This window comes from Callospermophilus lateralis, chromosome 6 (assembly GCF_048772815.1).
Source record: "Callospermophilus lateralis isolate mCalLat2 chromosome 6, mCalLat2.hap1, whole genome shotgun sequence".
Taxonomy (NCBI): Eukaryota; Metazoa; Chordata; class Mammalia; order Rodentia; family Sciuridae; genus Callospermophilus; species Callospermophilus lateralis.
In genome coordinates this window covers 161,438,853-161,464,819 of record NC_135310.1, presented here as the reverse complement: position 1 = coordinate 161,464,819, position 25,967 = coordinate 161,438,853, and the positions used below count along the sequence as shown (strand labels likewise).

The following is a 25,967-nucleotide window of genomic DNA, read 5'->3' as shown; positions in this document are numbered from 1 at the left end:
AGAAATCGAAGGCTTAGTCGTCTAACTTCAGTCGACACCTGAGAAACAAAGAATTCCTTCCTGGTGGAGGAAGCAAGCGGCTGCGGAGAACTCACCCAAGAGTTCACAAATCCCAATCCAGAGCACAACTACAGACCGGGACTTTTGTTTGATAAGGTATTTTAGTCCCATGGTCATTTCCTTTGTCTTAGAAGTTCAGGGTAGAGTCCCCAGAGAAAGGCTTCCTTCGTGCAAATCCACGATGCCAGAGGCGTGCAGTGGTGGGGAAGGTCCCTCCCCAGGGTTGCCAAGCCACTATAATCGGTGGGGAAGGGACTCACCAGTGCAGTGCCAAGAGTTCTGCCAGAGACAAGAAGCCGACCCTGACAGGGAAAGTACTGGAGCCGTGGCAACACGGACTGGGAAAGGTCGGTAAGGTCAGCACAGATGTGAGTTCTGAGCCAATGACACCATCAGAGCACACTCCAGCACCTGCAGGGCGGCCCCCACACCTGCCAGCCCTGAATGGGAGACCCCACAGCTCGCTGTTCACTGAGGAAGTCCTTGTGTCTCACTGAGTTGCTGCACAACGGAGAAACACAGGAGGATGTCATTTATCTGTGCACTTTAAATTGATCCTATTGAAAGCAAGACTTCTTGAACATAAAAATAAAGATCTTCTCTAATGCTAACAATCACAGGTAAGCAGAAAACACTTTTTAAGTTACTAAATAAAATTACATTGAAGTTTGAATGTCACTTTTTACATATAGGAGAGTCTTCAGTTCTAATCTTCAGTTTGCTATTTAATTTACTCTGGGAACTTGAGAAAGCAATTTAATTTCTCTGAGCATAAAAATTCATGTTTCTGCCTACAAATTTCATCTTTTATGAACTGGAAAATATTTATGACAAACATCCTTGTCCTGATAAACCAATCTACAGAGTGTTAGCTGCATGGGGAATAAAATGACTTGTATCATTTATCTTTATATTCTAGCCAAAAGAAGGTTTCTGAAAGACTGTCTCATGTGGATGTGAGGTAATTTGAGAAAACATCAAACAATTCTTTGATGAAAGGAAAACATCAATTACATCATGTTATAAAAAGTGAAACTGATATCCAAACTATTGAGTTTATTACAGTTTACTACTGTTAAATTAAGCAATGGCTTTCAGGCAGACTGGGGACTAAAACTCTTATTGCCTTTCTTGTCTTGATGTTCTTTCATGATGATGTTTAAAAAGAGAATCTCGAAACTCTGCTGAACCTCATCTTTTTGAATACTCAAGTTCAGATATGGAATGAGAAAATTCAAAAGGGTGATGACCAAAAAGGCCAACCAATACACAGGTTAAAAAAGGCAGTGAACATCAGTATTTGTCTGGCATGTGCTCTAAACTGGCTTAACGCATCCTGTGGTGATCACAGACAAACACTGTGAAAGCCCTGTGAGCAGCTTCTGAAACTGGGTTCTGCTAACCTCTGCTTTGCTCCACCTCCACTGTGCTCTTTCTGGTCTGCTGGGCAGCTCACGAAATTCAATGAATTCTTTTGGAGCTCAGTTGCATACTTCCCACTTGAAAAGAGAATAATATCATCTTGGTATGCTGGCAAGGCAGCTTTACCCGAAATTGGAGAAATCTATCCGATGCCCCAAGATATGAGCACAAGTTGCAAATGACTGGGGCAGGTGTTCACAGCAAGTGGTCCGGAGCCTGCTGGACACGATGTCAGAGAGGCAGATCAGGCACCCTAGTTTTATATTGTTTTCTTTTACTCTTTATTTATTAACACTTCACTCCTGAAAGCAGTGATTTGAATAGATTTCAAATTACTTAAAACTTGTAAAACAAATTTTTACCACGACTATTTATCTAAAGATATGCTGCTAAGAGTGAATGGCATTTGAGGTCCCTGGAAGACGGGTTAATGAGCAAACACTGGGTAATGCTGGGTGTGAGCAAGTGGTCCCTGAAATAGCCACCCCTTGCCTTCCAGCCTCCATCCTCCTTATTCTGACCCAGGTCTTCCTGCGAGTGGCCGATATTCTTCCTCTGCCTGGACACCCAGACAAGGCAGCTGCTACTTTGTAGCAAATGGAAGAGTGAGGAGGTCAGGCTAACAGAGAATTCATGATTTTCTCAGCAGAGGATCCCTGAAGAGGCAGCCTTGCTGAGTTCTAAGGAGAATCTCCAAATCCAGCACTGGGTCAGGAAGGGCTGAGACCCAGATTGGAGAGAGAACAGGCCTTGGTCCCTGGTGGCCAGAGGGCTCGGGTAGTAAGGGAAGCTCGCTCCCCTCCTTGGTGCTGCAGGCCGGGCGGGACATCATAACCATCCACACCACGCAGGAATCCCAGAGCAGAGGTGACTCCATCTGCAGCTGTACCAGGATGGCAGGGGTGCACCCGAGGCACACGACACGCTGACAATGTGGGTTTGAGGGAATCTGTGCAACTCAAGGACTCTGTGAAGTGGGGGACATCTGTCATTGAGCTACAACCTGCTTTGCAGGATTCCTAGCTTCTCTGGCAAAATATGTTTTGACTAAAGGAAGATGAAATGCTCCCACAGCCCACCCTTTAGATCCTAGTTTCTGCCTGAATTTTAAGGAAGTATCAAGAGTTTTTTAAAATTGGATTTCTTATGAAGATTAGTACCTGCATGGAAACCAAAGTGTTCCCTAAAGCGAGGTTAGTCTGAGAGAAGAAAGCAGAGAACGAACTGGTGAGTAGGCAGTCTTTTAAAAATTTCTAAAGTAACACACACTTATTAAAGAGTGGGGGAAGAAAAGGCAAATTTGAAAGTCAAGTTAGCTTTACACGCCCACCTCAGTTCCCAGGGTGAGACTCTCTTCACAGTGGGCCTTCTGTTTACATCTAACATGCGGCTGACACTGTTTTCCTCCTGTATGTTTAGTAGCTCCTTCTCTCTTAGAGATACATTGGGACATCACTTCACTTCTGTATCTGTCTGTATATCTCAGATTCCATATCAGACGAGGTCAAGGGATATTTTTCAGGAGACTGACAATTCTATAATAAGTAGGAAAAATTGAAACACACACTGCTAACCTTTGGGTAAATGTGAATAAAGCTGAATAATATATACTCTGATATTAATAAAATAATTATCATTGAGACTTCCTTGGGAGAGTTGGCATACTAGACCTTCAGGTTTAGGCTCTGAGCAGTCTCTGCTAGGAGCATCACAGTTCTCATATGAGCATTGCTCCTCTGCAGACCATAGCACTTCTCTGTCCTGGGCATTATGCATGGAGGACATTTGTACTTCACAACAGATGGTCCCTGTGCCTCTGTTGCTGAGGCTGATGCCTGAGGTTGGTTCCTATGTCTCTATTGCTGAGGCTGATGGCTGGGGATGCTCCCAGTGTCCCTATTGTTAAGGGTGACTGAGGCTGTTGCTGAGGCTGATAGCTGGGTCTGGTCCCTGCTGCTGGGGCTGAGGGGCTGGGGATGGTCCCTGTGTCCCCATTCCTGGGGCTGATGGCTAGGTCTGGTCCCTGTGTCCCTGCCTTCTGGATAACATTGGATATTACATGAGGAATGGAAAGTGAGTTTCATCAGGCAGCACCCTTTCCACTGGCAACCCAGGAAATCTGAAGGTCTAAACATCATGATCTGTATGAGAACCTCGTTCCTTGGATCACTGCACTTTCTTTCATCCATACCCCTGTTCTAGAGGGCAGCATCTAGACTAAGAAGTGTGCAATCATGCTACATATCAGGAAAACAAACGAGGAGCCTGAAGATCAGAGGACCAGAACATTCCCAGAGCACTATAACTAACCTGAAAGGGAACTGTCTGACCCAAGGCCTGACAATTTCAAATGCCATGTTATTAAATCATCCTGTACAAATTCCACATTTTCTAAAAGTAGAAGAGTGTGTCTCCTTAAACTACATCTGATAACTATCTAGGAAGAGCCTATCTGCATTCATTTGGAAGGTGGGCATGAATAGTGGGAAGGGGAGGTTAAACAATTTAATCCCCAAACCAAGGAATCTCATAGGCATTGAGGATAAATCAGAACCAGTGGAAAGGCAGGAACAGCATTGTAATCTGCCTGATAGAAAGCAGTGAGAACCGAGTAACAATGAAATGCCAAGGGAAAGCCCTGTGAATGTAGGCATCGCTGATACGCTTTGACTTTCAAAGTCATCTTGCTAAGAAGCTGTTACAAAATTGTCAATTTTTGAAATACCTCAACAAGTAGATATTTATATTTTTACCATTTTTTTTCACATTCTTAATATGATCAATCTATAAATTTGTGCAAGTCACCAGCCAAATGAGTAGCTAACTGACATAATCAATAATACTATGTTTATTAATGTACTGATGTTTTTTTTTTTTTTATTTCAGGAAACCAAAGGTCGGGACATTTATCATGAGCAGGGCTAACGAGAGTGCCCCACAGGAGTTCATCCTGCTGGGTTTCTCAGATCGACCCTGGCTAGAGCTTCCGCTCTTTGTGGTGTTCCTGGTCTCCTACGTCTTGACCATCTTGGGCAATATGACAATAATTCTTGTGTCTCATCTGGATCCTAAACTCCACACCCCTATGTACTTCTTTCTCACCAACCTCTCACTTCTGGACCTGTGCTACACCACCAGCACTGTTCCACAGATGCTGGTAAACATCCGCAGCACCAGGAAGGTGATCAGCTATGGTGGCTGTGTGGCCCAGCTCTTCATCTTCCTGGCCCTGGGTTCCACTGAATGCCTTCTGCTGGCTGTCATGTCCTTTGATAGGTTTGTGGCTATCTGCCGGCCCCTCCGGTACTCGGTTATCATGCACCATGGGCTCTGCCTGCAGTTGGCAACTGCCTCCTGGGTTAGCGGCTTCAGCAACTCGGTTCTGCAGTCCACCTGGACCCTCCACATGCCACTGTGTGGCCACAGAGAAGTGGACCATTTCTTCTGTGAGGTGCCCGCGCTGCTCAAGCTATCCTGTGCTGACACGACAGCCAACGAAGCTGAGCTGTTCTTCATCAGCGTGCTGTTTCTCTTGATACCCGTGACACTCATCCTCATATCCTACACATTCATCGTCCAAGCAGTGCTGAGAATACAGTCAGCAGAAGGTCGCAGAAAGGCATTTGGGACATGTGGCTCACACCTAATTGTGGTGACACTTTTCTATGGCACTGCCATCTACATGTACCTGCAGCCGCCATCCCCCTCCTCCAAGGACCGGGGGAAGATGGTGTCTCTTTTCTATGGAATCATCACACCTATGCTGAACCCCATCATCTACACCCTTAGGAACAAGGAGGTAAAGGGAGCTTTTAAAAGGTTGATTTCAAGGGCCTTCTTAATAAACAAGTAAGGGATACCTGATGGCAGGCCTTGATAAAGGCCAGAGGATTCACAAGGCTTCATTCAGTCCTTTCTGCTGCTTCACTCTCAAGAGGATCATGGTGATCTGCAAATGAAAGGCTTCCATGGAGAACTGCATTTGTTTCTACTGCTTAAGTGTGTTTATTGGGTGGTCCTGAGAACTAGTCTTTTATGACTCCCCCAAATTCTGTGGTTTTAAATCTTTACATTCTCAAGCTTTATAAACCCTGGTTAGTATATTTGGAGAAGAGTCTTGGACTTCTTTGAGATTAAATAAAAAGCCCAGAAATTCTTCCCCCCAAAATAAAATGCTTTTATACGCGCGCGTGTGCGCGCACGCACGCGCGCACACACACACACACACACTGACCTTTAGACATCTGCAAATCTAACAGAAGGCTATAAAGCTACCCAGAGCCCCTTCTTGATTATAAACACAAGGTTAGCAGCCCTAGCCTAAATTGCAACATTATTCGCAATACTAAAATCCATGATAATTTTTCCCAGAGTTTCACTCTGATCTCCCAGTCTTGTTTCTGTACTTTCCACTTCTCCTGCATTGAAATCCCATCCCATCCCATCCACCAAATAAAACTGCAGCTGCAGCTCACATCCGAATCAAGTCACTGCCTCCTGACACTTTTCTTTCTGATTTCTCCTACTGTGTATATTCTCTCTCTTTCTGCGTGAAGTCTGGTAGCTCGTCACATAACCACATCCACTGCACGTTCAATGATCTTCTAGGAGGAAAGCAGTTAGCTCAGTACTCAGCCCTCAGGGAGCACAGACTGACTTGTTTTTCTTGCACCAGGACTTTAGAACTCATCAAAGTGTGAAGGAACTATCTGCATGTTGGCAACTGCCTTCTGGGTTAGTAGCTGGGTTAGTTAACTACCTGGTTAATTGTGTGATTTGTTGCATTGCAATTAACGGCTTTTCACTATCCTTCTTTTTCTAATGCTTTCTTCCACCAAATATATCAAAAACAGAAAATGCAATAACTAAGAAACACCATTAGGTCATTTTTTCCTCAACACCTTATAGTAACAACTGATATTTGCCTCACTATAATGCCATGATTTATCTTAACACTGTGACATACATCCAAGTCCCTTGAAGGGCTTCTAAAATTCAGTTAACTCTTTTTATGTTTTCTAAAATGAACAATTGATTCAATATATTGTGTACTAGTAAATTTTAAAGAGATTCACAACAAAATTCCATAAATATTTTGCTATCAAGATATTTATAAATATATATAATAAAATAATTTGTAAATAAATATATGATCACTGAACTCCATTCTAGATTCATTTAGAACAACGACAACAAAAATCTAAATTTCGGTGCTTTAGAAGCTACAGACTGATTACAGTAGGGAATATTGTGTGTGTGTGTGACATGGTTGACTTCTGCGTAGAGTTTGCAAAATTTCTCATCATGCTTTTGCATAATATGGAGCAATAATTGTTCCCATCTGCTGTGAAACCCTACTCAAAGTGAAAATACAATACTAGGCCTTGGAAAGAAGCCCTACTGCCACAGACATACATCTCTGTCCTACTAGAATGGGCATTTAGTGATACATGACATGAACTGAATGAGGACAGGCTGAACAAGCTAAAAATGACACTGAAGGGAGAGAAATGTTGTCATAAAATCTAAAAATAGAACTTAAAAACAAAAGTAATGAACAAAGAGGTAGAATTTAGCATGACTCAATATGGACATTTTACTTCATTGTACCTTCTGCAGGGAGTGGAAACAGGACAGGCAGTGAATCCCCGAGGGTCTCACCTGGGGATATGTGCTGATAATCAGAGGCTGATAAGCTGTTGGTTTGGAGATTTGCATTTAAGAGCTGTCTATAAAACTAAAACACCAGCACAGAATAGTGGCTGAAACATGGAGTGAGACCACTATGCTTCCTCAAGAGCTCTGGAGCTTTGGGTGTGTCCATGTGGAGCAGGGAATGCTTAGGCCAAGCAGAGCAAGTGGCTGGCACCAAGCACCAAGCATCAAGGGTGGTCATGAGCACAGTGCAGTTTGTTTCATAAAGGTCACATTTCTAAATAATAGGTGAAAATTGACAGATTGTTTAGCATGATATAATAAAGGACTCACACTGTGATGAAACAGTTGAGCATTCTGGCATATGGGAAAAAGGAACGCTGAGATTGAGTTAAGAAACCGACACAATGCATTTCTTCTTTAAATTCTGTTTTAGGAACTTCCTACAGTGAAATCAAATTTGTCACAATCATTTAACCTGTTAATGATCAAAGGAACCAATACAGGTAGGGAAAACCATAGCTATAATCAAACCTGGGGGAAATGTCAGACTGAGGTGGTCTCTTGCAGCATGTAAGAGAAGGGCTGGGAAAGCTATTCTGACTTTGCACATACAAGTCAGCCCTGGAAAACACGGAATGACTTGGTGGGCAGACAGCTCTGTGAAGATGTAATTTCAACACTGGAGGAAACTGGGCTACACAGCTTGTAAGATCCCTTCCAACCAAGAAGCCCATGGCTTTACCAATACAATATAAGAGGAATCCAGTTAGATATAAAAATAACTTCTATAAAATAAAATTTTGGATCAAGTGAAGTAACCAATGGTATTAGTTCCCTGCTAAAGTAAACTGCCACATTATGGTGGCTTAAGACAACAGAATTTAGTTTTTTTAAGTTCCAGAGGCCACAGTCTGAAATCCAGGGTCAGCCAAGGCCACACTCAGGCTGGAGTAGGGAGGAGAAAGAGCAGGGCCCTGAAGGGTGCTCTGTGCTCCTTGGGTGCTTCTTCCCTGAAGCCACCTGACTCTCACCTGTGGGGAAGGGAGCTACATTCTTCTCTTCCTTGGGCACTTCTGTCAAATCTCTGCCTGTATCCTAAGGATTCATGATGGAATCCAGAATCCACCCAGATAATTTAAATAAATGCCTCCCCTTGAACTTCCTTACAATGTTTTTTGCAGATAACTTTCACAGATTACAGGCATTACCACGTAGACATGTTTTTTGGGGGTAGAGGGCATCATTCAACACACTGTACCATCTGTATTGTTGAGAACTGTGTAGCCCATTGTGGGGAGCCACATTGAGTTACCACGTCTTCCAGTGCTGATGCACCCTGGGATCTGAAAGACCACTGTAGTCTCTCACATAGTGCCATGACTCGTGACTCAGCCTTTTCCCCTGCTCTGATAGCAAGGCCAGTCTTCTGAGTAGGCCTACCCTGGGATTGGGCTACACTCACCTGTTCTTTTATAATCCTACCCCTTTGCCCTGTTTGGGATAGAATGTTCCATGGAAACTCCCTTTGTGTGTCCTCTTCTCTTGCTCTGCCTTTGGGTGTGGCCTTCCTAGATGTCAGTCAGTCTGCTGACAGCAGACATCAGGAAGTTAGACTCAACCCCTGAAACCTGACCCCTTGCCTCATTTGAATGGCTTCTCCCCAATAAAAGGGTTCAGCATGAGCACTCGGAAACACGCTCTGCTCTCTCTTTCTGTGGACCACTAAGGTCAGAAAAGCCATCACAGGACCCAAAGAAAAAGGTATCTCTGTCTCTTGTGTGATTATTTCCTATAGCCAAGTTCACCTGGAGTGTTTTAGTCGTGAGAAACTCGACAGCCCCTCATAAAATTAACATTTTGTGGGGAGGGGATGTTCCAGACTGTATAAAAACAAACCCAGTATACGTTGTCTATAAGATATAGACTTCATTCTTTTATTTTTATAAATTAAGTTTATTTAAACTGATTAGATAAAATATAAAATGTGCATGTTAATGGCCTATCATGTGGTGTTTTGATACATGCATATATTGGGTAGTGTTTAAATCAGGTTAAACATATCTCTTCAAGCATTTGTCATTTCTGTATGGGGAAGACACTCAAAGAACTGTCTTCCCACTCTGTGAAATGTGCAGGGCATGATTGTCATCCATAGTCATCCTATTGTGCAGCATCACAGCAGAGCCTCTGGCCCCATCTGACTTGGGCCCACTGATCAGCTTCTCCATTCTCTCTATATTCTGATTCCCCCACTCTACTCTCGACTCCTATGAGATGGACTTGTTCTAGTTCCACTAAGAGATGTGCAGTACTTGTCCTTCTGTGCCTGGCTTAGCATACTTGACACATGATCTCCAATAGGCAGGATTTCATTCTTTCCTCTAGCTGTACAGTCTGCCAATGTGGATGCTTAGGACACACTTCCCCAAAAGATGACTGCAGAAGTCTGGTGTACTATCCCAAAATACACTCCTGTGGCATGTTTTAACAGATGGCAGGTTCAGGAGGAGCTCTGAAAAGCTGCCCTTTTGCGGAGAAAACGTACATTAGCAAACATACCTGTCAGGAGGCAGGTTGTTCCAGCCACTTTTGTTACCTGGGACAGTCTTCTGCATAAGTCAACCCTGAGTCACTGTGCATTTCCTCCCTTCATCCTCCTCCAGTTGGTCTCCACCCCCACCTGATGCCCCTTTCCTATCTGTAGCTCTGGGTGCTATATGAGTGTCAATCATGGGTCTTTGTTATCCAAAGAGGACAGCTTCCCAGGCAGAGCAGGATGCCAACCATTAAACCAATGGGTTCTGCAGAAGAGAAATGGATTATTCACCAGGTGTAGGGAGATGGGAGCCCCAAGTCAAATTGGCCTCCATGAGGATATGATTCAGGGGCATCTGTAGGACAAAGGAGCCAGTGGTCTGAGGCATGGGGACAGACTGGAGGTAGAGAAAGTGAAGTATCTGGGGGTTGCACCTGCAGAATTGAACATGGATCTTCATAAGCCACAAGTTCAGATGATGGTGGCCTCAGCATGCTCTGAGGGAGGAGCTTTCAGCCCTCTGGTGTCAGAATGCCTTCATCAGACAGTTGTGAAGGTCCAGGTGGAGGGACAATGGATGAAGAGGCCTCCACATTTCTTAAAATAATAAAAAAGTGACCACTCCTATTGTGACTCCATGGTTAGTTGTCAGCAAAGCTACTGGTGCACACTACTAAGCTGTGTGACATCCAAAATTCAAGCTATAGGGAAGTAAGAAAGAGTAGGAGAAGTCAGAGGATTTTTCTACACTTGCCCTCTTGTCCTGGGAGGCTTCTTTCTGTGCAGGACTTCTCTATATGCACATGTAACTTCACTGGTTTTTTCACTGCTGTCTTACATCGGTTTTATTTGAAGTTCAGCCCAACACCTAGCTGGACTATATGTTAGGCCTCCTTGGGTTTCCCCTTCAGTTTGCTCCTATCAGCTCATACCTTTTCTTTGTACAATCACATTTCTACATGGCTGTTCATGCTTTATTCAAAAATAATTCACCCTGGGACTTTCAGAATAGTTCTGAAAGTTCCCATGCCAATTAAAACCTATATCAGATAACTTTGTCATTTTCTCTTATAAACCTGCCTATGGACATGTCAGCCTACGTGTTTTATGATGGACAGGAGAGGGGTCATCCTTTGTTGCCCCTGCTAGAAAGAACCACGTGTGAGGAATTTAAATGAAAGGATGACATGATCAACTCCTAGATCAGAGACTGTTTTGCTAGCCTCAGAGGGACTGTGTAATGGCTCAGGACAAGAGAAGCCAGAGTTCAGTACCTGAAGGAAAGACAGTTAACCAAAGTGTAGGTAGCAAGCACTTTGTTCTGACTGACCAGTAGAGGGAGCAATGCAGTCAGGCCTTACCACAGAACCAGGGGCCTCTGGGCTTCGGTCAGGCGGAAGGATGAGGGTTGCAGAAGTCAGAGGAAGGCCTGGCACAAAATGCCGTTGCTGCACTAGTCCCCCTTCCGATGGACAGAGTCCCTTTCTCCCTGGGACCAGGAATTGTGAATTGAATCTGCTTCCAAGCTGAGACTTGTTTTTTATTTGACGCTTGCAAAACTAGGGTGTTCTCCCTACCGCAACGGTCTCTCTCCCTGTCCCAAGGATCCTCTGAAGTAACCTCTTCCTAATCTGAGTCAATCTTTTTAAACATATTTTGGATGACATCAGGTAGGCTATTCACACTTCCTGTCAGTGCCTGGTCTCTGCATTCTCTAAACAGCGCTTTTCACTAAACATGTTTTTAATTTTGAAACTGCTGGGTTTTCCCCCCACCATTTAGTTTAGGATTTTTATGGTAACTTTCATAAAAGACAGCGGGATGTTATTTCCCTTTGTCTCCCAATAGTTTTTCAAACTCTAAAAATTCTGGGGAATTTCCCCGCCCCTTTTTCCTTTGGGAGCGGAGTTGTGCTCGGCCGCAGTGGAACTCTGGCGGGAGGTGGCCGCACACACACCGCTGCCGCTCGACGTCTCGGCGCCTCTGTAAACGGCAAGCACAGCCTAGACCGCACCTCAGAATTCCCGTCTTTTCCAGAGCCGCCCGCACTCGGGCACTCGGGCACTCGGGCACTCGGGCACTCGGGCACTCGGGCACTCGGGCACTCGGCATTCGGGCACTCGGGCACTCGGCATTCGGGCATTCGGGCACTCGGGCACTCGGCATTCGGGCACTCGGGCACTCGGGCACTCGGCATTCGGGCACTCGGGCACTCGGGCACTCGGCATTCGGGCACTCGGCATTCGGGCACTCGGGCACTCGGCATTCGGGCACTCGGGCACTCGGGCACTCGGGCACTCGGCATTCGGGCACTCGGGCACTCGGCATTCGGGCACTCGGGCACTCGGGCACTCGGCATTCGGGCACTCGGCATTCGGGCACTCGGGCACTCGGGCACTCGGGCACTCGGGCACTCGGCATTCGGGCACTCGGGCACTCGGGCACTCGGGCACTAGGGGACTCCGGCACTCGGCCTCCGCGCGCGCTCCGACCGCCTCCGGTGCGATTCCAGGTCTACCCACCCCGCGCACCGCCTCACTTCCGCGTACCGCGATTGCACCTCTTCGCCAACGGGTCCCTTGGAGCCCTGGCCCTCCCAGTGCCTGAAGGAGCGTCCAGGGCTCCTCTGCTGCGGCGCTTCTAGTTCCAGACCCCGGAGTCCGCGCGGGGGTCTCCGGGCGCCCTCGGCTCCGGAGCCAGCGACGCTCGTCGGAGGGCGCCTCCGAGTCCAGGAGCGCCCGGGAACGCGGGACGCAGCGAGCCAGCCGGGTCAGGAGCAGCACGGCCCCCACGGCCCTCAGGACCCCAACGCGCAGCCCGCCACGACCCTCAGGGCCCCGCTGCGCACGGCCCCCCACAACCCTGAGGGCCCCGACGCGCACGGCCCCCCCTTGACCCTAACGACCCCGCCCCTCACGGCCCCGTGACCCTGCGCGAGCCTCAAGGCACCGCAAGTTCCCCCACTGATCCGCCTCGACCCGGTCCAGCTCCGAGAGTCCACCTATGTCGCTGCCTGAGGCTTTCAATTCATAGTGAGTGGGATTTCCCCGAGAAAAAAGAAAGAAGGGCCGCTGAAGCTCTGTTAGTAAAAGTGAAATTACTGAAGCTTACTTTTTTGAAAGGAAAATATATCAACAGTTTGATTAAAAAAAAAAAAAAAAAGCAGGTAAAGCAAACATTCTTAGTACCATGAAAGGAAGACGCTAGTGAAGCATTGGTGGTTCAGTGGTAGAATTCTCGCCTGCCACGCGGGAGGCCCGGGTTCGATTCCCGGCCAATGCAAACTAATGTTTTTTTGTGCTTTTTAACCTTCTCGCCATTGCTTCCCCTCTAGGTGCTGGTGCACTTCGCTTCTTCACGGAGAACGAAGCCAGCAGGCTGCATGCAGATGGGCTAGTTTCCTGCGGGAACATCAAGCTGCTCTCTTCTGGGGTGTTTCCAGCTAGTTGTCCTCTGGGTTCTTTTATTTAGGAAAGAACCAGGACAAACAATTCGCTTGCAAGAAGCTGAAGGTGGGATGGGGCGGGGAGCCCTTCTGTGGAAATGATAAAGGTGCTATTATCTTTTGTTGAGGCCAAGCAAGCAGAGTGGCGCAGCGGAAGCGTGCTGGGCCCATAACCCAGAGGTCGATGGATCGAAACCATCCTCTGCTAGTTTCTTTTTATCCTGCCTTTTCAAGGATATTTTCACCCAAAAATTCTCCTAAGATTTTAATACACGTTTCAGAAAGCAAGACTTCGGTTAAGAAATGCGAGGCGATAAGTTAATATTAACCCATCACTGGGAATATTTCTATCTCTGCTCCTATCATACTGTGAGCCAGAAGTAAATTCCTGCCACTTCAGTTGAAAGGAAATAGCTTTATGTAAAATGGCTCTCACAACAATCCCTGCCGTGTTCCTCCTCGGCATTTATTAATAAACTGTATTTTGTTTACTCTCTTAGTATTTTCTCCCCCATAGGAAATCAATTCACCAGGACAGAGATCTTTGTGTCTTAACACTGTAGTTTTTCATTGTAGTTAGAACAAGGTCTGGTGCCACCTGGCACGTCTTAGGTTCTGTTTTGTTTAATATTAGTTAAAAACCACAATGTCTAATTCATTGAACACCCGTATTCAACGTTATCCTTCACTGTCTTTTACTTTTTAAAAAACTATGGAATACAAAAAGGACCACACAGAATTAATCTATTATTTAATATCATGATATTGACTACAAATCTATTTTATACTTTAATGAAGAAAAACAACCATTCATAATATGTAAGTACTGTTCCATTCCATCCCCAGTCCTATATCCACTTTCTTAGGGCAACTGTATCATTGATGTTTATCTGTCCATTTTCAGTCTGGCCTAAATATGGAGGTATGGCAATACAATTGCCATCTGTCTTGAATTTTAAAACACTTCTCTGTGACACAAATGAAAATGTGCAGAGAAAAGTCCAAGAGAGCACAACCAGAGGGAGCCTTGTGCAAGCCAGGGAGAGGCCTCAGAGGAAGCTGAATCCACCCACACCCGGATCTTGAAATTCCATCCTCTTGAGCTGCAAGAAAATAACTGCCATTCAAGCCACCCAGCTTGTGGCACAGTGTTGTCAACCTTGCTAATTAACACAGGAGTTTTAACAGGATGTTTGGACACAGTGAGGCAGCAGAAGCTGTCAAAGGAGGACTAACAAACATTTGAAAAAGAAAGTCTACCTGCAAAGAAGGCAAGAGAGCAGACAGAACATAAGAACAACCATGTTTAACTGAGAAAAAGGAAAAGAAAATGTGCCTATCAATGAGGTTTCCAAGTTTACATTGGCCAGGTCACCGTGGAAAAACTTCAGCTTGGTCACACAATCATCTGCCCCTAGATGTTTTAGCCTAGGTGGTTTTTTTGCTTGTTTGTTTTGTTTTTGCCTCTGTGACCAAAAAGAATGATTTTATAGAAGAAAAAGTTTATTTGGGACTCATGGTTTCAGAGGTCTCAGTTCATAGACAGCCAACCCCATCTCACTGAGCCTAGAGGTGAGGCAGGTCATCAAGGCAGAGGAGTGTAGAGAAGGAAAGAAGTTCAGGACATGGCACCAGGAAGCAGAAATATAGCTCAGCTTACCAAGGACAAAATATTACACCCCCCTGAAAAACCAGCCTCTACCTCAGAGCGGTCCAAGGAAGGGAGGTGACCTTGGAAAGACCCACAGAGCACTCCTAGGCACATTCCCACCCTGCTAAGTGGTTTATCTACAAATAACAGGAGAGACCTGCTGCCCCAGGTGTCCCTGACTCAGTCAGGCTAGGTGGGGACCCATAGCAACACCCTAGCAGCCACCAATCAGCATGAGACAGGAAATACCAGATGACCCTCCCAGTACTTTATGGTGGTTGATAATGTGTTGGGATACCATGTAGTTCAGCATGTACACCCCTCTTGGCTTAAACCAATCAGTTCAAACAAATCTCCCTCTTGTAGTAACCAATCACCCAACTTGTTCCCACCAGTGAATGTGCTGATCATGTTTTAGAGTTGTTTCATGATCTTTCCTGCGGTGTGTGATGATATACTAAGAGATGCTATGATGTATGTGAAGTCCCTGCCTTCCCCAAAGAATGTATAAAATTGCTGCAAACCCTGGCCTCTCAGCGTCACCAGTTGCTGTGTGTGTGTGCGCAGAGGACAACCCAGCTAGCTCGCAATAAACGCCTCTTTGCTGCTTACACCAATCTTGGTCTCTGGTGGTCTTTTGGGGGTCCCGAATTGGAGCATAACACTCCCAAAATAAAAAATTTTTTTAAAAAATGCCCCTGTTGACTTATCCCCTCCAGCCACACCCCACCTGCCTACAATTACCACCCAGTTGATCCAAATCAGAGGATTAATCCTCTGATTCAGTTAAGACACTCATGTACCATTCATTTCACCTCTAAACTTCCTTGCATTCTCTCACACGAGCTTTTGGGTGACACTTCACATCTAAACTTCAAGTCATGACAAACCTTCCAACAGCAGCCTCACAAAACTCAGGAAGATCATTGTTTTCTGTCAGTGTTTAGGTTTATAGGAAATATTTAGGTATTTGTTATTTTGAGGGCCAGAACTAGAAAGCATAATCCTATTATTTTCATTTATTTTGGGATACAATTTTGTTTGTTTTTGTTTTGGACAGTTTGATCATACCACAGTATGTCCCCTCTCTCCCTCCACTCCCCTGCCCTCCCCATTCGCCTCTCCTAGCCCACGCTTAAACTTCAATCCTTCAGTTAAAACCTTCAGTGGAAACCTTCCTCTAACGTGCAGACTGCGGCACAGAGAGATGGTCTCAGTCCCCTTAGAACAGCGCCTTGGGCGTGTGCTAGTCTTCTACCACACGACGGCAGAAGAGGGCAGTAAGTCTTCTCCCGCCGGCTCCCGGAGGTTCATTCCTCAAAGACATGGAACAGAAGCAAAGAATGAAGGGAGGTGACAATTGTGAGGCCTACATATTCAGGAACACCAGGAAGGCAGCTCTTCTGAGGACTGTCCCCAGTCCCAGTGCGTCCAGCCTGAATGACTGCGCAGAACTGAGGGAGGAAACCCTGTTTTAGAAAAGTAAACCATAAATCCGTGCATTTTTCAAGATCCGCTGGCCTATTAGTATGACTCTGGGGCTCTTTGTGGCCTGTGACAAGACAGAGAACGCAACCCATAGCTTCAAGGAAAGCGAAGACAGAGCCACAGAGAAAAAAGACAAATGGTGGTTTTGGAGTCCCTGGTGAGATCCTGGGAGGGTAGAACACGGATTTACAATACAAGTGTTCTATGGCAGAGAGGATAACCCGGTGGCAGAGGGTATTAATACTATGAAATGCCAGAAAGGAGAATTTAAGCACCATTGGGATACGGGGGAGGGAGAGATTGAGGAATTTTACATCAAGCATTGAAAGTCTCCAGAATACTCCTAGCGAGCCATGGCGTCTAGCTCTCTGCCTACCTCTGTGGCTTTGCTGGATCCCTGTTCTTTATGCACTAGGTTCTCTTGGACTCTCAAATCCCAGCCTGATAGCTACCTCTCTGAACCAGCAAATGCATATCTCCTGATTAAAGATTCTAAGAAAGTGGCTTCTCCACGTTGCTGGGTTCCTTGCTCAACATTTTAACCTGAAGGAGCTTCCCTGGCCTGAGGCGCTTGGATGCAGATCTCAGCTCGCCTGTGTGCAGCACTGCAGAGGTTATGCGAAACGGGCGCAAATAACAATTCTCAATTTTACCTTCCAAGTAACTCCTTAAAAAAAAAAAAAAAAAAAAAAAAAAAAATCATTCTTAAGTTTTAGGTGGACACAAAATCTTTATTCTACATTTACGTGGTGCTGAGGATCAAACCCAGTGCCTCCTGCTTGCTAGGAGAGCACTCTACCTCTGAGCCACAATCCCAGCCCCCGAAATAACTTCTTTGAGAAGCACGACCCCGGGACAACTTGCAACCCCTGGCGGGGTTTTCCAAGTACTGCTACTTACGGGAGTTCAGTGAATTAATTACGTTGCCAAAAGCGAATTTTGGCTATTGTGGCAGAAAAGAACTACAATACTTTTCCCGAACGCGAAAGGGAACACAAACTGACCTGACACTGCCTCAGAGAGCCTAAGGTGGCAGCGCTGTCCACGTTCTGCCGCCCCTGCGGGTCCCTTCCAGCTTCCCTGAAGGGAACTAGCAATAGACATGGATCCGCTACTTTCCGTGGAAGCGTGGCTGGCTCTGAGGAGGACCTTTGTGGCACAGGCAGCCGTCGGCGAGCCCACGCGGCGGTGGTGTACTTGGGCAGCGGCAGGCGCACCGGGTCTGCATCTCCCAGAACTCGTGCGCGACTCTTTCCATCCTACTTCGGCGCCTTGCTCCGCACCTCCTTGGAGCCCTCGTGGGGACCGAGGCGGACTCCACTGGCTCGGGTACAGGAAGCCTTAAGTACCCAAAAGAGAACCACTAAGACGGGTTCGGTCCTCTTTATTTAGAGCTCAACTTGTGATTGGAGGATATATGGAGCTCATGGCTCAGTATTGCCCAATCAAAATGCCTGTTTTAGAAATCGCATTTACAATATTTAAAATGGACTTACAACTTCAGCCAATGGCTCAGCTTCTTTTTCGCGCCCAAAGTGGCTATAAAGTGTGTGGGGTTTTTTGTTCTTTTTACGCACGTTTTTGGTGTAGTTTCAGCGCACACGTCATGTCTGGACGCGGCAAGCAGGGCGGCAAGGCTCGCGCCAAGGCCAAGACGCGCTCCTCCCGCGCCGGCCTGCAGTTCCCCGTGGGCAGAGTCCACCGCCTTCTGCGCAAGGGCAACTATGCCGAGCGGGTCGGGGCCGGCGCGCCCGTCTACCTGGCGGCGGTGCTGGAGTACCTGACGGCCGAGATCCTGGAGCTGGCTGGCAACGCGGCCCGCGACAACAAGAAGACGCGCATCATCCCGCGCCACCTGCAGCTGGCCATCCGCAACGACGAGGAGCTCAACAAGCTGCTGGGCAAAGTCACCATCGCGCAGGGCGGTGTCCTGCCCAACATCCAGGCCGTGCTGCTGCCCAAGAAGACCGAGAGTCACCACAAGGCCAAGGGAAAGTGAAGTTCCTATAACCTAATCTTCCTAAAACCAAAGGCTCTTTTCAGAGCCACCCACCGTTTCTGAGGAAGAACTCAGCACTTTATTCTCTGAATGTGTCAGAGGTGTCCGGTTGTGTTTTAAGCATATTGAAGTAGTAAGATCAAGAATGGTGCTTTGAAGATTGACTTTGAATAGAACCCCCCTCCCATTCTATATCGTCCCCTTCCTCTAAATATTTCCGGGTCGTTATATAAACATTTTTGTGATTTGCCGCAGTGAGTGTAATGTTAAGGTGACCACTTATTTTTCAGGATTTTTTTTTTTTATAGGAGAGCTTGATGGTCTCATAGCCAACTAGAATTCCTTCCTAACAAACGGCCTTTTCAGGTCTGCTTATATTTACTGTAAAAGACCTTAGTATACATCAATGCAAACATCACTCCGCGGATAGCAAGCAACCATTTGACTGCATCACCCTCAGTTATGTCAGATACTCTTGGTATCATAGTCGAGCACATTTCTAACCCTTCGCCCCACGCGCCCCAACCACTACTTCCCCACACCAGGCAAAACAAACAAGTTTTCATGTTCCAGGAGCCACTGTGCCAATCTATTTTCAAACTTTTTTTTTTCCTTTTTTTTTTTCCGGGCTTTGGTACAATCGTTAAAAGTAGTTATGAAACACTTTTATATACTAACGATTGAATCATTCTACTCGTAACTTTTTCAATTTATCAGAAATAGGAAACAAAGCTTCAAAAATGCTTTGGTTTAAGAACAGTTTAGACTGACTCCCACGAATTCCAGTTCCGATTCTATTTTCATTAGATCTTATTTGCTTGAAACCATAAACAAAATAACAAAAATTCTCTCAGAAGAGAAAAATGACTCAGAGGAAAACGGCTCAGAGGAGGGGGTAAGAAACAAAGATTGAGTTAGAAGCCAATCAAGTTACAGCTGCAACAGCTCTGACCAATCAGGATGAGATCGTCAGTATAAATTCAGGTCTTTGCAGCAACATCTCAGTTCCTTTTTCCGAGGGTTCTGGTGATTTCCCATGGCTCGTACCAAGCAGACAGCCCGTAAGTCCACCGGCGGCAAGGCCCCGCGGAAGCAGCTGGCCACCAAGGCGGCCCGCAAGAGCGCCCCGGCCACCGGCGGCGTCAAGAAGCCTCACCGCTACCGGCCGGGCACCGTGGCGCTGCGCGAGATCCGCCGCTACCAGAAGTCCACCGAGCTGCTGATCCGCAAGCTGCCGTTCCAACGCCTGGTGCGCGAGATCGCGCAGGACTTCAAGACCGACCTGCGCTTCCAGAGCTCGGCCGTCATGGCGCTGCAGGAGGCCTGCGAGGCCTACCTGGTGGGGCTGTTCGAGGACACCAACCTGTGCGCCATCCACGCCAAGCGCGTCACCATCATGCCCAAGGACATCCAGCTGGCGCGCCGCATCCGCGGGGAAAGAGCATGAGCTCAAGACTCCCTATCCACCTCCCCAAAGGCTCTTTTCAGAGCCACCAAAGTTCTCAGTGATAGTGCTGCCCCACATTGACATAGGCTTGGTCCTTTTTCTTTTTCTCGTACCTCACGTGAGAAGATCCTCGGCACCACAAGGTATTTTTCCTCACGAAAACCAGTGAACCTTGATCGGAAGGGCGTAAGGTTACTGGAACTTAAAATTGGCTCTTGAGCCAGGTCGTGTAGTGCGTAGGCAACTGTGGGAAGTGGGTTTCTTTTGTTTGGGGAGCTATTGGAGATTGAGCTGAGACACCCCCAGCCATCACTAAGTTGCTTAGGGTCTCGCTGAAACGCTGAGGCTAGCCCTGAACTAGGCTACTCGGGGCCACAGCTTCAGGAGTCAGTGGCGTTACAGGCGTGCACTACCGCGCTCCGCTGAGGAGTCCTTTCAAAGGATGATTGCTTCCTCCACCAAGGTAGAGTTTGCCTGCCAATAGGTCATCTTACGGGGTGTGAGTGCTACATAGTCGGGTGGCGGACAACTGTCCCTACAGGTTCCCAGGGGGTGAAATTGTTAGGTATGTTAAGGGATGGCACCTTTCAGGAAACAGGCACCCCCAAATGTCCTACCCATCCCACCCGGATTCATGAGATGAAGTGAGGAAGTTTTACGTACCTTAGTAACAGGCACGAGACTAAAGAGTAATCAGTTTATTACTGATTTACTACCCTTTGCATAGCTACCATCAAACTTTCTGTGTGAGGGTCCTGAAGTTCTGATTGCCAGGGTGACAGGGGTTTGTGACAGGTTTCTGTGATAAGGGAGGGTACAGGCTACCTGGGAGGCTGTGACTTTGTTGTAGGGACAAAGGAGGCAAGGCACCGAAGATAGCAGGAAACAGTTTTATTTGGCTGCAGCCAGGTTCAGAGGGTACAGCCTTTGCTGTAATCAATCAATCCCCTGAACCCCAAGTTCAGGGAGTTTTAGAATTTTATAGGCAGCGTGTAAGGGGAGGGGCTCAGAAGTTCACAGTCTGCAGAAGTTCACATAAATGCAGCTTTTTCTTTCACTGTTCTGGGCAAGTTAACCCTTCAAGGACAACACCTGAGAAGGGGAGAGCTTCTTCTCCCCTCTCTTTCCTCCCCCTGCCAACTGTCACCATGGAGCCCAATTGTAACTTATCTTAAAAATGTAAACATCTCTGTGAAGCTCAGAGGCCTTGTTTGCACATTTCTTCAAAGTACTATACTGGATATGTTTGTGAAAAACTAGTAAGGGAGTGTCCAGCACCTGGAGTGCTGATATCTGTCCTAGTAAACAGGGTGACATGAAAATAGGAAGTTTATCTACATTGGACTCTTGCAGAGACTCTTGTTGACAGTCTCCAAATCAGCCATGGTGAAGAGGGCTTTTCTGTGGAGAAACGGGGTGCCACTTCAACTTGATCTTGAAACTAGCTTTTTTTGTTTGTTCATTTGGTACTGGGGATTGAAACCAAGGGCACTTTAGCACTGAGCTACAGCCCTTTTTTAGTTTACAGTTTGAGACAGAGTGTCACTAAGTTGCTTAGGGCTCTGATAATTTGCTGAGACTGGTCTTGGACTAGAAATCCTCCTGCCTCAGATGTGACTATGGGAGAGGGAGGTTTGACATATCAGGCCCCATCTTCCAGGTGCTTATCTGTCAGATAAGTCTCCCTGTTGTTTTCACTCCTTTCCTGCTCTTCCATTCAGGGCTGAACTAGCTACCTAACAGGTGGGTCTCATGTTCTCTTACCCAGTACTATGATTGTTAAAGTGTCACTCCTGACCTGAAAGAACCAAACCTGAATTCAGCTGAGCCAGCTGAACCACTGTTACCAGAAAGAAGGACATGGTCGTGTTCAAATGAACATTCTGGTTCCCATGAGAACTGACATTTTGTCTGGCAGTGACTCATCTGATAACCTCATAGGATAAAGCTCTGAAATGTGCATTCCCATGCTAAGATTGTGATGTTGTAAAGTTAGCGCCTTAGCCTTTGGTCTTATTTGCAGGAGCTTAGTAGTGCAGCCATTTGCCTGAGGGGCAATTCAGGGGCATTAGGCCATCTTAACTGTAGGCCAATCACCTGATGCTACACTAGTGATTTACCAGGCAGAAACCAGAGTGGATACCACCTGGTACAGACCTGTCCCACCTGGGGCAACTGAAAGGTTCTAAAGACTTGGACCCTTGCATGACTGATGTGCGTGAAGTCCTAAACCAGGAGACAAAGTGCTGCCTAACATCTGTGAAGCTAAGTGGTAACAGTTACATTTTGCTGTTTTTTTTCCCCTGTAGAAGATGCAAGTCATAGACCAAAGGTTTGTTGTTTTTGCTCAATGCTTTATTTCTAGGATGGATTGCTAATTTGCTATCACTCAGGCACAGATTGCTCCAACTCAGCCCTCCAAAGGCTTTAGGAAAACAGAAGATTCCATTTTGGAAAAGATATCAATAGCCAGGGCAGAAGTCCTGATTTCCTTCAATGGAAAAGACAGACACACAGGCCCATGCAAAGGTCTTCCTGCTCTATTTCAAGAACACTGGCTGGGATTTTAGAGTCTTCTGAGGTCTGCTGTTTCAAATGGAATGCACACTTAAGTGTGAACTTAGAAATTATGGTTTCATTTGATGCTCCTTCCTTCAAAAACTGGAGCCTAATTCCAGTCCCCTGCATGTATCCTGAATTTAGAGATGAGCTTCTAAGAAAAAAAAAGTCCCGCCGCTTAAAGACTAGGTCATGACAAGCACTGTACTTCCTACTGGCTAAGTCTAGATGCTCTGGAACCCAGGGGCCATGTGGAAGAACCCTCCAGCAACCCCTTGGAGAGGCCTGCCTAGTACGAAAGTGAGGCCTTCAACAGTCAGCAAAGAATCATAGCCAGGAAGGGAGCCAGTTCTGGCCCCTGTCAAGCCTCCGATGACTATAGCCCCTGCAACAAGTGGACTCTGCACTTCCTGAGATACCTGCACTTCCTGAGATGCTAGACCCCACACAGCTAAACCACTGTGTACCTCATCTTCAGAAGGTGAGAGAGAGTAAACTTGCTGTATTAAGCTGCTACATTTTTTAGTAATTTGTTTCACAGTGAGTAACTGATGAGACAGGAGAGTCAGGAGTCATCCTAAAGAATCAAGTAGCCCAGGTGGGATGAGTGCCCCAGAAGTCTGATCCACCGGACCTCTCCTTTCCTTCCCAGGTATCTGCAAGATTTATTTGTGTTGCTATCCAGAGGCTGAAAACCAGCCTAGTTCACTAAGAATTCAGAAGGAGGAGGAAAGCTGTGGCCTCTCAGGCAGAGCAGCTGTGCAGGTAAGCACCTCTGGCTAACAGCTTTGAAGGAGAAAGAAATCTTACTTTATGTCTTTCAGTTCACTTAGAAATGAGTAAGACTCCAAGAAATCAATGTCCCTGTGAACACATATTGACTTATAAACCAGTATTCTATTTTGTTTAATTTGCTATTTCCAAGGAAACTGGCTAAGAATGAACTCCGTTAAGAGACTGCATGGGCAGGAAGCCTCTCTGATCTTGCCCTGTTAGTGCTAACAATTGTTTCATGCCCTTCTCTTTCAAGCTTTCCCACATTTACTATCACATCTGACTATTAAAGGAACATTGTGAGGTAGGCACACAGTTAGGGTGTAGCTCATTCATGTAGGGCAGGGGTAGGGGGGACTTGGCACAGAAAATGTTCTTGGTGCAGGTGGGCCCAGGCATTGTGGCTGCACCCTCCAGTTTTTGGAAAATTTCTGTGTGTCAGAGGTACCATCTCTAGTGGTCCTACTACTTGTTAAATAAGCCATTAGAAATCATTGTTCTCCTTTTTTTACATCCCACACAAATTTATGCCAATGCAGGGGAGGAGAAATATCTTCCTTCTACTTAAATCCATAGGCCAGAGCTTCTATAACAAAAGATTAATGAGAGAAAAGCATGCAAATGTATTAAATGTAAATTTTGTATGAACAGTCTTGTTAAGGCAATGAGTACTACCAAAAAAATATAAGTCCTCATGCCAATCCAATAATGAGGACACAATTGTAAGGAAAAGAAAAAAAGAAGTCTTATTGCTTTGCTAGCAAAGGAGAAATACAGGGGACTTGTACCCCAGAGGCTGTGATTCTGCCTGTCAGGGGAAACAGGACTTTTAAAGAGGGGAATTCAAAGGCTACATTCCAAGCTGTTTTTTGTCATGGGTCATAATTCACATGTAGCATTTCTTAGACCTGGGGCCATCCCTGAAGTTTAAATTACTTCATTCCTGTGGTACATAAGCTCAAGGACAGGTAACCTGGCCGAGGATGGGAAGAAAAGTGATCTTGATTCCCCAAGGTTAGGGAGGGGAAGAGGGAAAAGAGGTGGGGGAAGGTTATATCAGTTTTAAAATAAGCCTCAGAGGCAGAACAGCGAAGCAAAGCATGAGATGAACCTGTTGCATTTGTTCCAAAGCAATTAAACTGGAATGTTGCATGCTGGGGGTGGGGGGGTAGTTACCAAGGCCAGCTCACCAGAGGGAGTCCTGTGGCTCTCTGTCATTGAACATAAGGGCATTTCTTTCCTCTGGACTTAAGACTTCAAGGGAAGGTCAGAAATCCTTCTTGCATGTGCTATTACTCAAGTTCCTGCAACTTTAAATACCCCAAATCCTGGGATAGCATGCTCTGAATCCATCACTCACAGTTGATTTCATTATTTGAATGCCATTTTCCTGAACTACCTGTCAGAGGTACCATCTCTAGTGGTCCTACTACTTGTTAAATAAGCCATTGCAAATCATTATTCTCCTTTTTTCTACAAAACAAGTCTTTCCCTTTCTTTAAGAAATGTTTTAGAGGTTAAATGAGGTGATATGAGACAGTGCCTTGATCAGTACCCCAGAGAACACTTAGTTTCTCTCTGGATTTTGGTTAGGAGAGCTGGAGAAACAAACCGAAGTCCTCTGATGAGACTAAACTGGGGTTTAACTCTTGTCACTGGTTAAGACTTAGGAAGCTATCTAATTCAATGACTAACACATAAACAAGTCAATTTTATGGCTAATCTAATAGGCAAATAGCTAATCTTATTTCTTTGGCAATCTGTTAGCTTTTGTTTTCCACAAGGCAGACTCCCCGACACTTCTCTTCAAATTCTGGACACTACATGGAATACATGAAGCATCAATCTAGGAGGCAGAAACGACGTTGGAAACATCAGTTGAAAACTAATGCTCACAGGGGCTGCTGATGCTCCCCAGAAGTGCCGAGGTCCTGAAAGGCACTCAACAGGAGAACAAGCAGAGTTACAACCATACACTCTAATCCAAGCTCAGGGAGGTTTCCACTTCATAACGGGAGCTGCTGCCAGATGCACTCTCCACTGGCAGGGCTCTTATAAGGATGTTGGCCATGGAAACCTACAAGGGAGCATTCCTCCGGTGAGCAAACTCCCAGAGGGTAACGGGCACCCTGTTATCCACACTTGGAATATTCTACAGTTTCTCCCTGAAACTAGTAAGATAACTAATACATGCTCAATGCCTAGCTGCTCCCCTTTGTGAGGAGGCTCTGTGCTAGGGTCTTAGCCTCCATCTAGGTCTCAGACACTCAGCTTCTGGGAATAAAGGAACTTAGAAAGTTCCTTTATAAATAAAGCTGGCCGCTCAGATGAGTAGTGCCCTTTTTACTTCGCCCTTGCACCTTGCTTGCTTCTGTCTCTTTATAGGCTCTCATCAGGAAAGAGGCTGTAAAATGTAAAAACTGCATTTATTTAGGTATCCCTGCTGATAATAATAATAAAAAATCTTGAATACATTTAAAATGCTGTACTTTCTGAAATGGAAAATGAGAGAAGCTGTACTAAAATTTTCATTTATATAAGTAGCCTGAAAGAGGGGTTACAAGCAATAGTTCTATATAAGAAAATATGCTTTGAGTGTTTTAATTTAAATTGAAGAAAAATCTTCAGATTTTTAATGGAGAAAAAAATTTCGGACTTCACTTGTATTCAGAGACATTCAAATGAAAACATCAATGACCATCAGACTGGCAAAATAAGAAAGCTAGTGTCTGAGTCCCCTAGCACTGTTACAGCAAAAGGTTCTAGAGCCACCTGTTTGTTGCTTACGAACAAGATACTGCCCTCTGTTCTAGGCCAAGCAGTCCAGTATGATCCATTTCCTTGTTCACTGAACAGTGAACCTCAAGCTGTGTCCTAAGACTGCAGAAGGGGCAGGCAGAGCTCTGGGACCTCCACTATTAAAGCCCT

At 46.0% G+C, this 25,967-nt stretch overlaps 4 protein-coding genes, 1 long non-coding RNA gene and 2 other non-coding genes across 7 annotated transcripts in view; all 7 read left to right on the top strand.

The window, feature by feature from the left end:
* LOC143401644 (uncharacterized) overlaps positions 1-25,967 on the top strand; it is a 742,139-nt gene that overhangs the window by 454,880 nt on the left and 261,292 nt on the right. The gene's annotated exons all lie outside the window — the stretch shown is intronic.
* LOC143401648 (olfactory receptor 2B2) lies at positions 4,394-5,335 on the top strand. Its single transcript, XM_076859313.2, has one exon. It carries the CDS (start codon positions 4,394-4,396, stop codon positions 5,333-5,335), a length of 942 nt encoding a protein of 313 aa, XP_076715428.2.
* Trnag-gcc (transfer RNA glycine (anticodon GCC)) lies at positions 12,888-12,958 on the top strand. The gene has a single exon. It is a non-coding gene; the product is annotated as a tRNA-Gly (tRNA).
* Positions 13,258-13,329, top strand: Trnam-cau (transfer RNA methionine (anticodon CAU)). Its single transcript has one exon. It is a non-coding gene; the product is annotated as a tRNA-Met (tRNA).
* LOC143401655 (histone H2A type 1) lies at positions 17,867-18,259 on the top strand. Its single transcript, XM_076859321.2, has one exon. It carries the CDS (start codon positions 17,867-17,869, stop codon positions 18,257-18,259), a length of 393 nt encoding a protein of 130 aa, XP_076715436.1.
* Positions 19,296-20,278, top strand: LOC143401654 (histone H3.1). Its single transcript, XM_076859320.2, has one exon. The coding sequence runs from the start codon at positions 19,296-19,298 to the stop codon at positions 19,704-19,706; it is 411 nt and encodes a 136-aa protein (XP_076715435.1). The 3' UTR covers positions 19,707-20,278.
* Positions 22,390-25,679, top strand: LOC143401666 (uncharacterized). Its single transcript, XR_013091689.2, has 3 exons — positions 22,390-22,746; positions 22,918-23,030; positions 24,807-25,679. It is a non-coding gene; the product is annotated as an uncharacterized LOC143401666 (long non-coding RNA).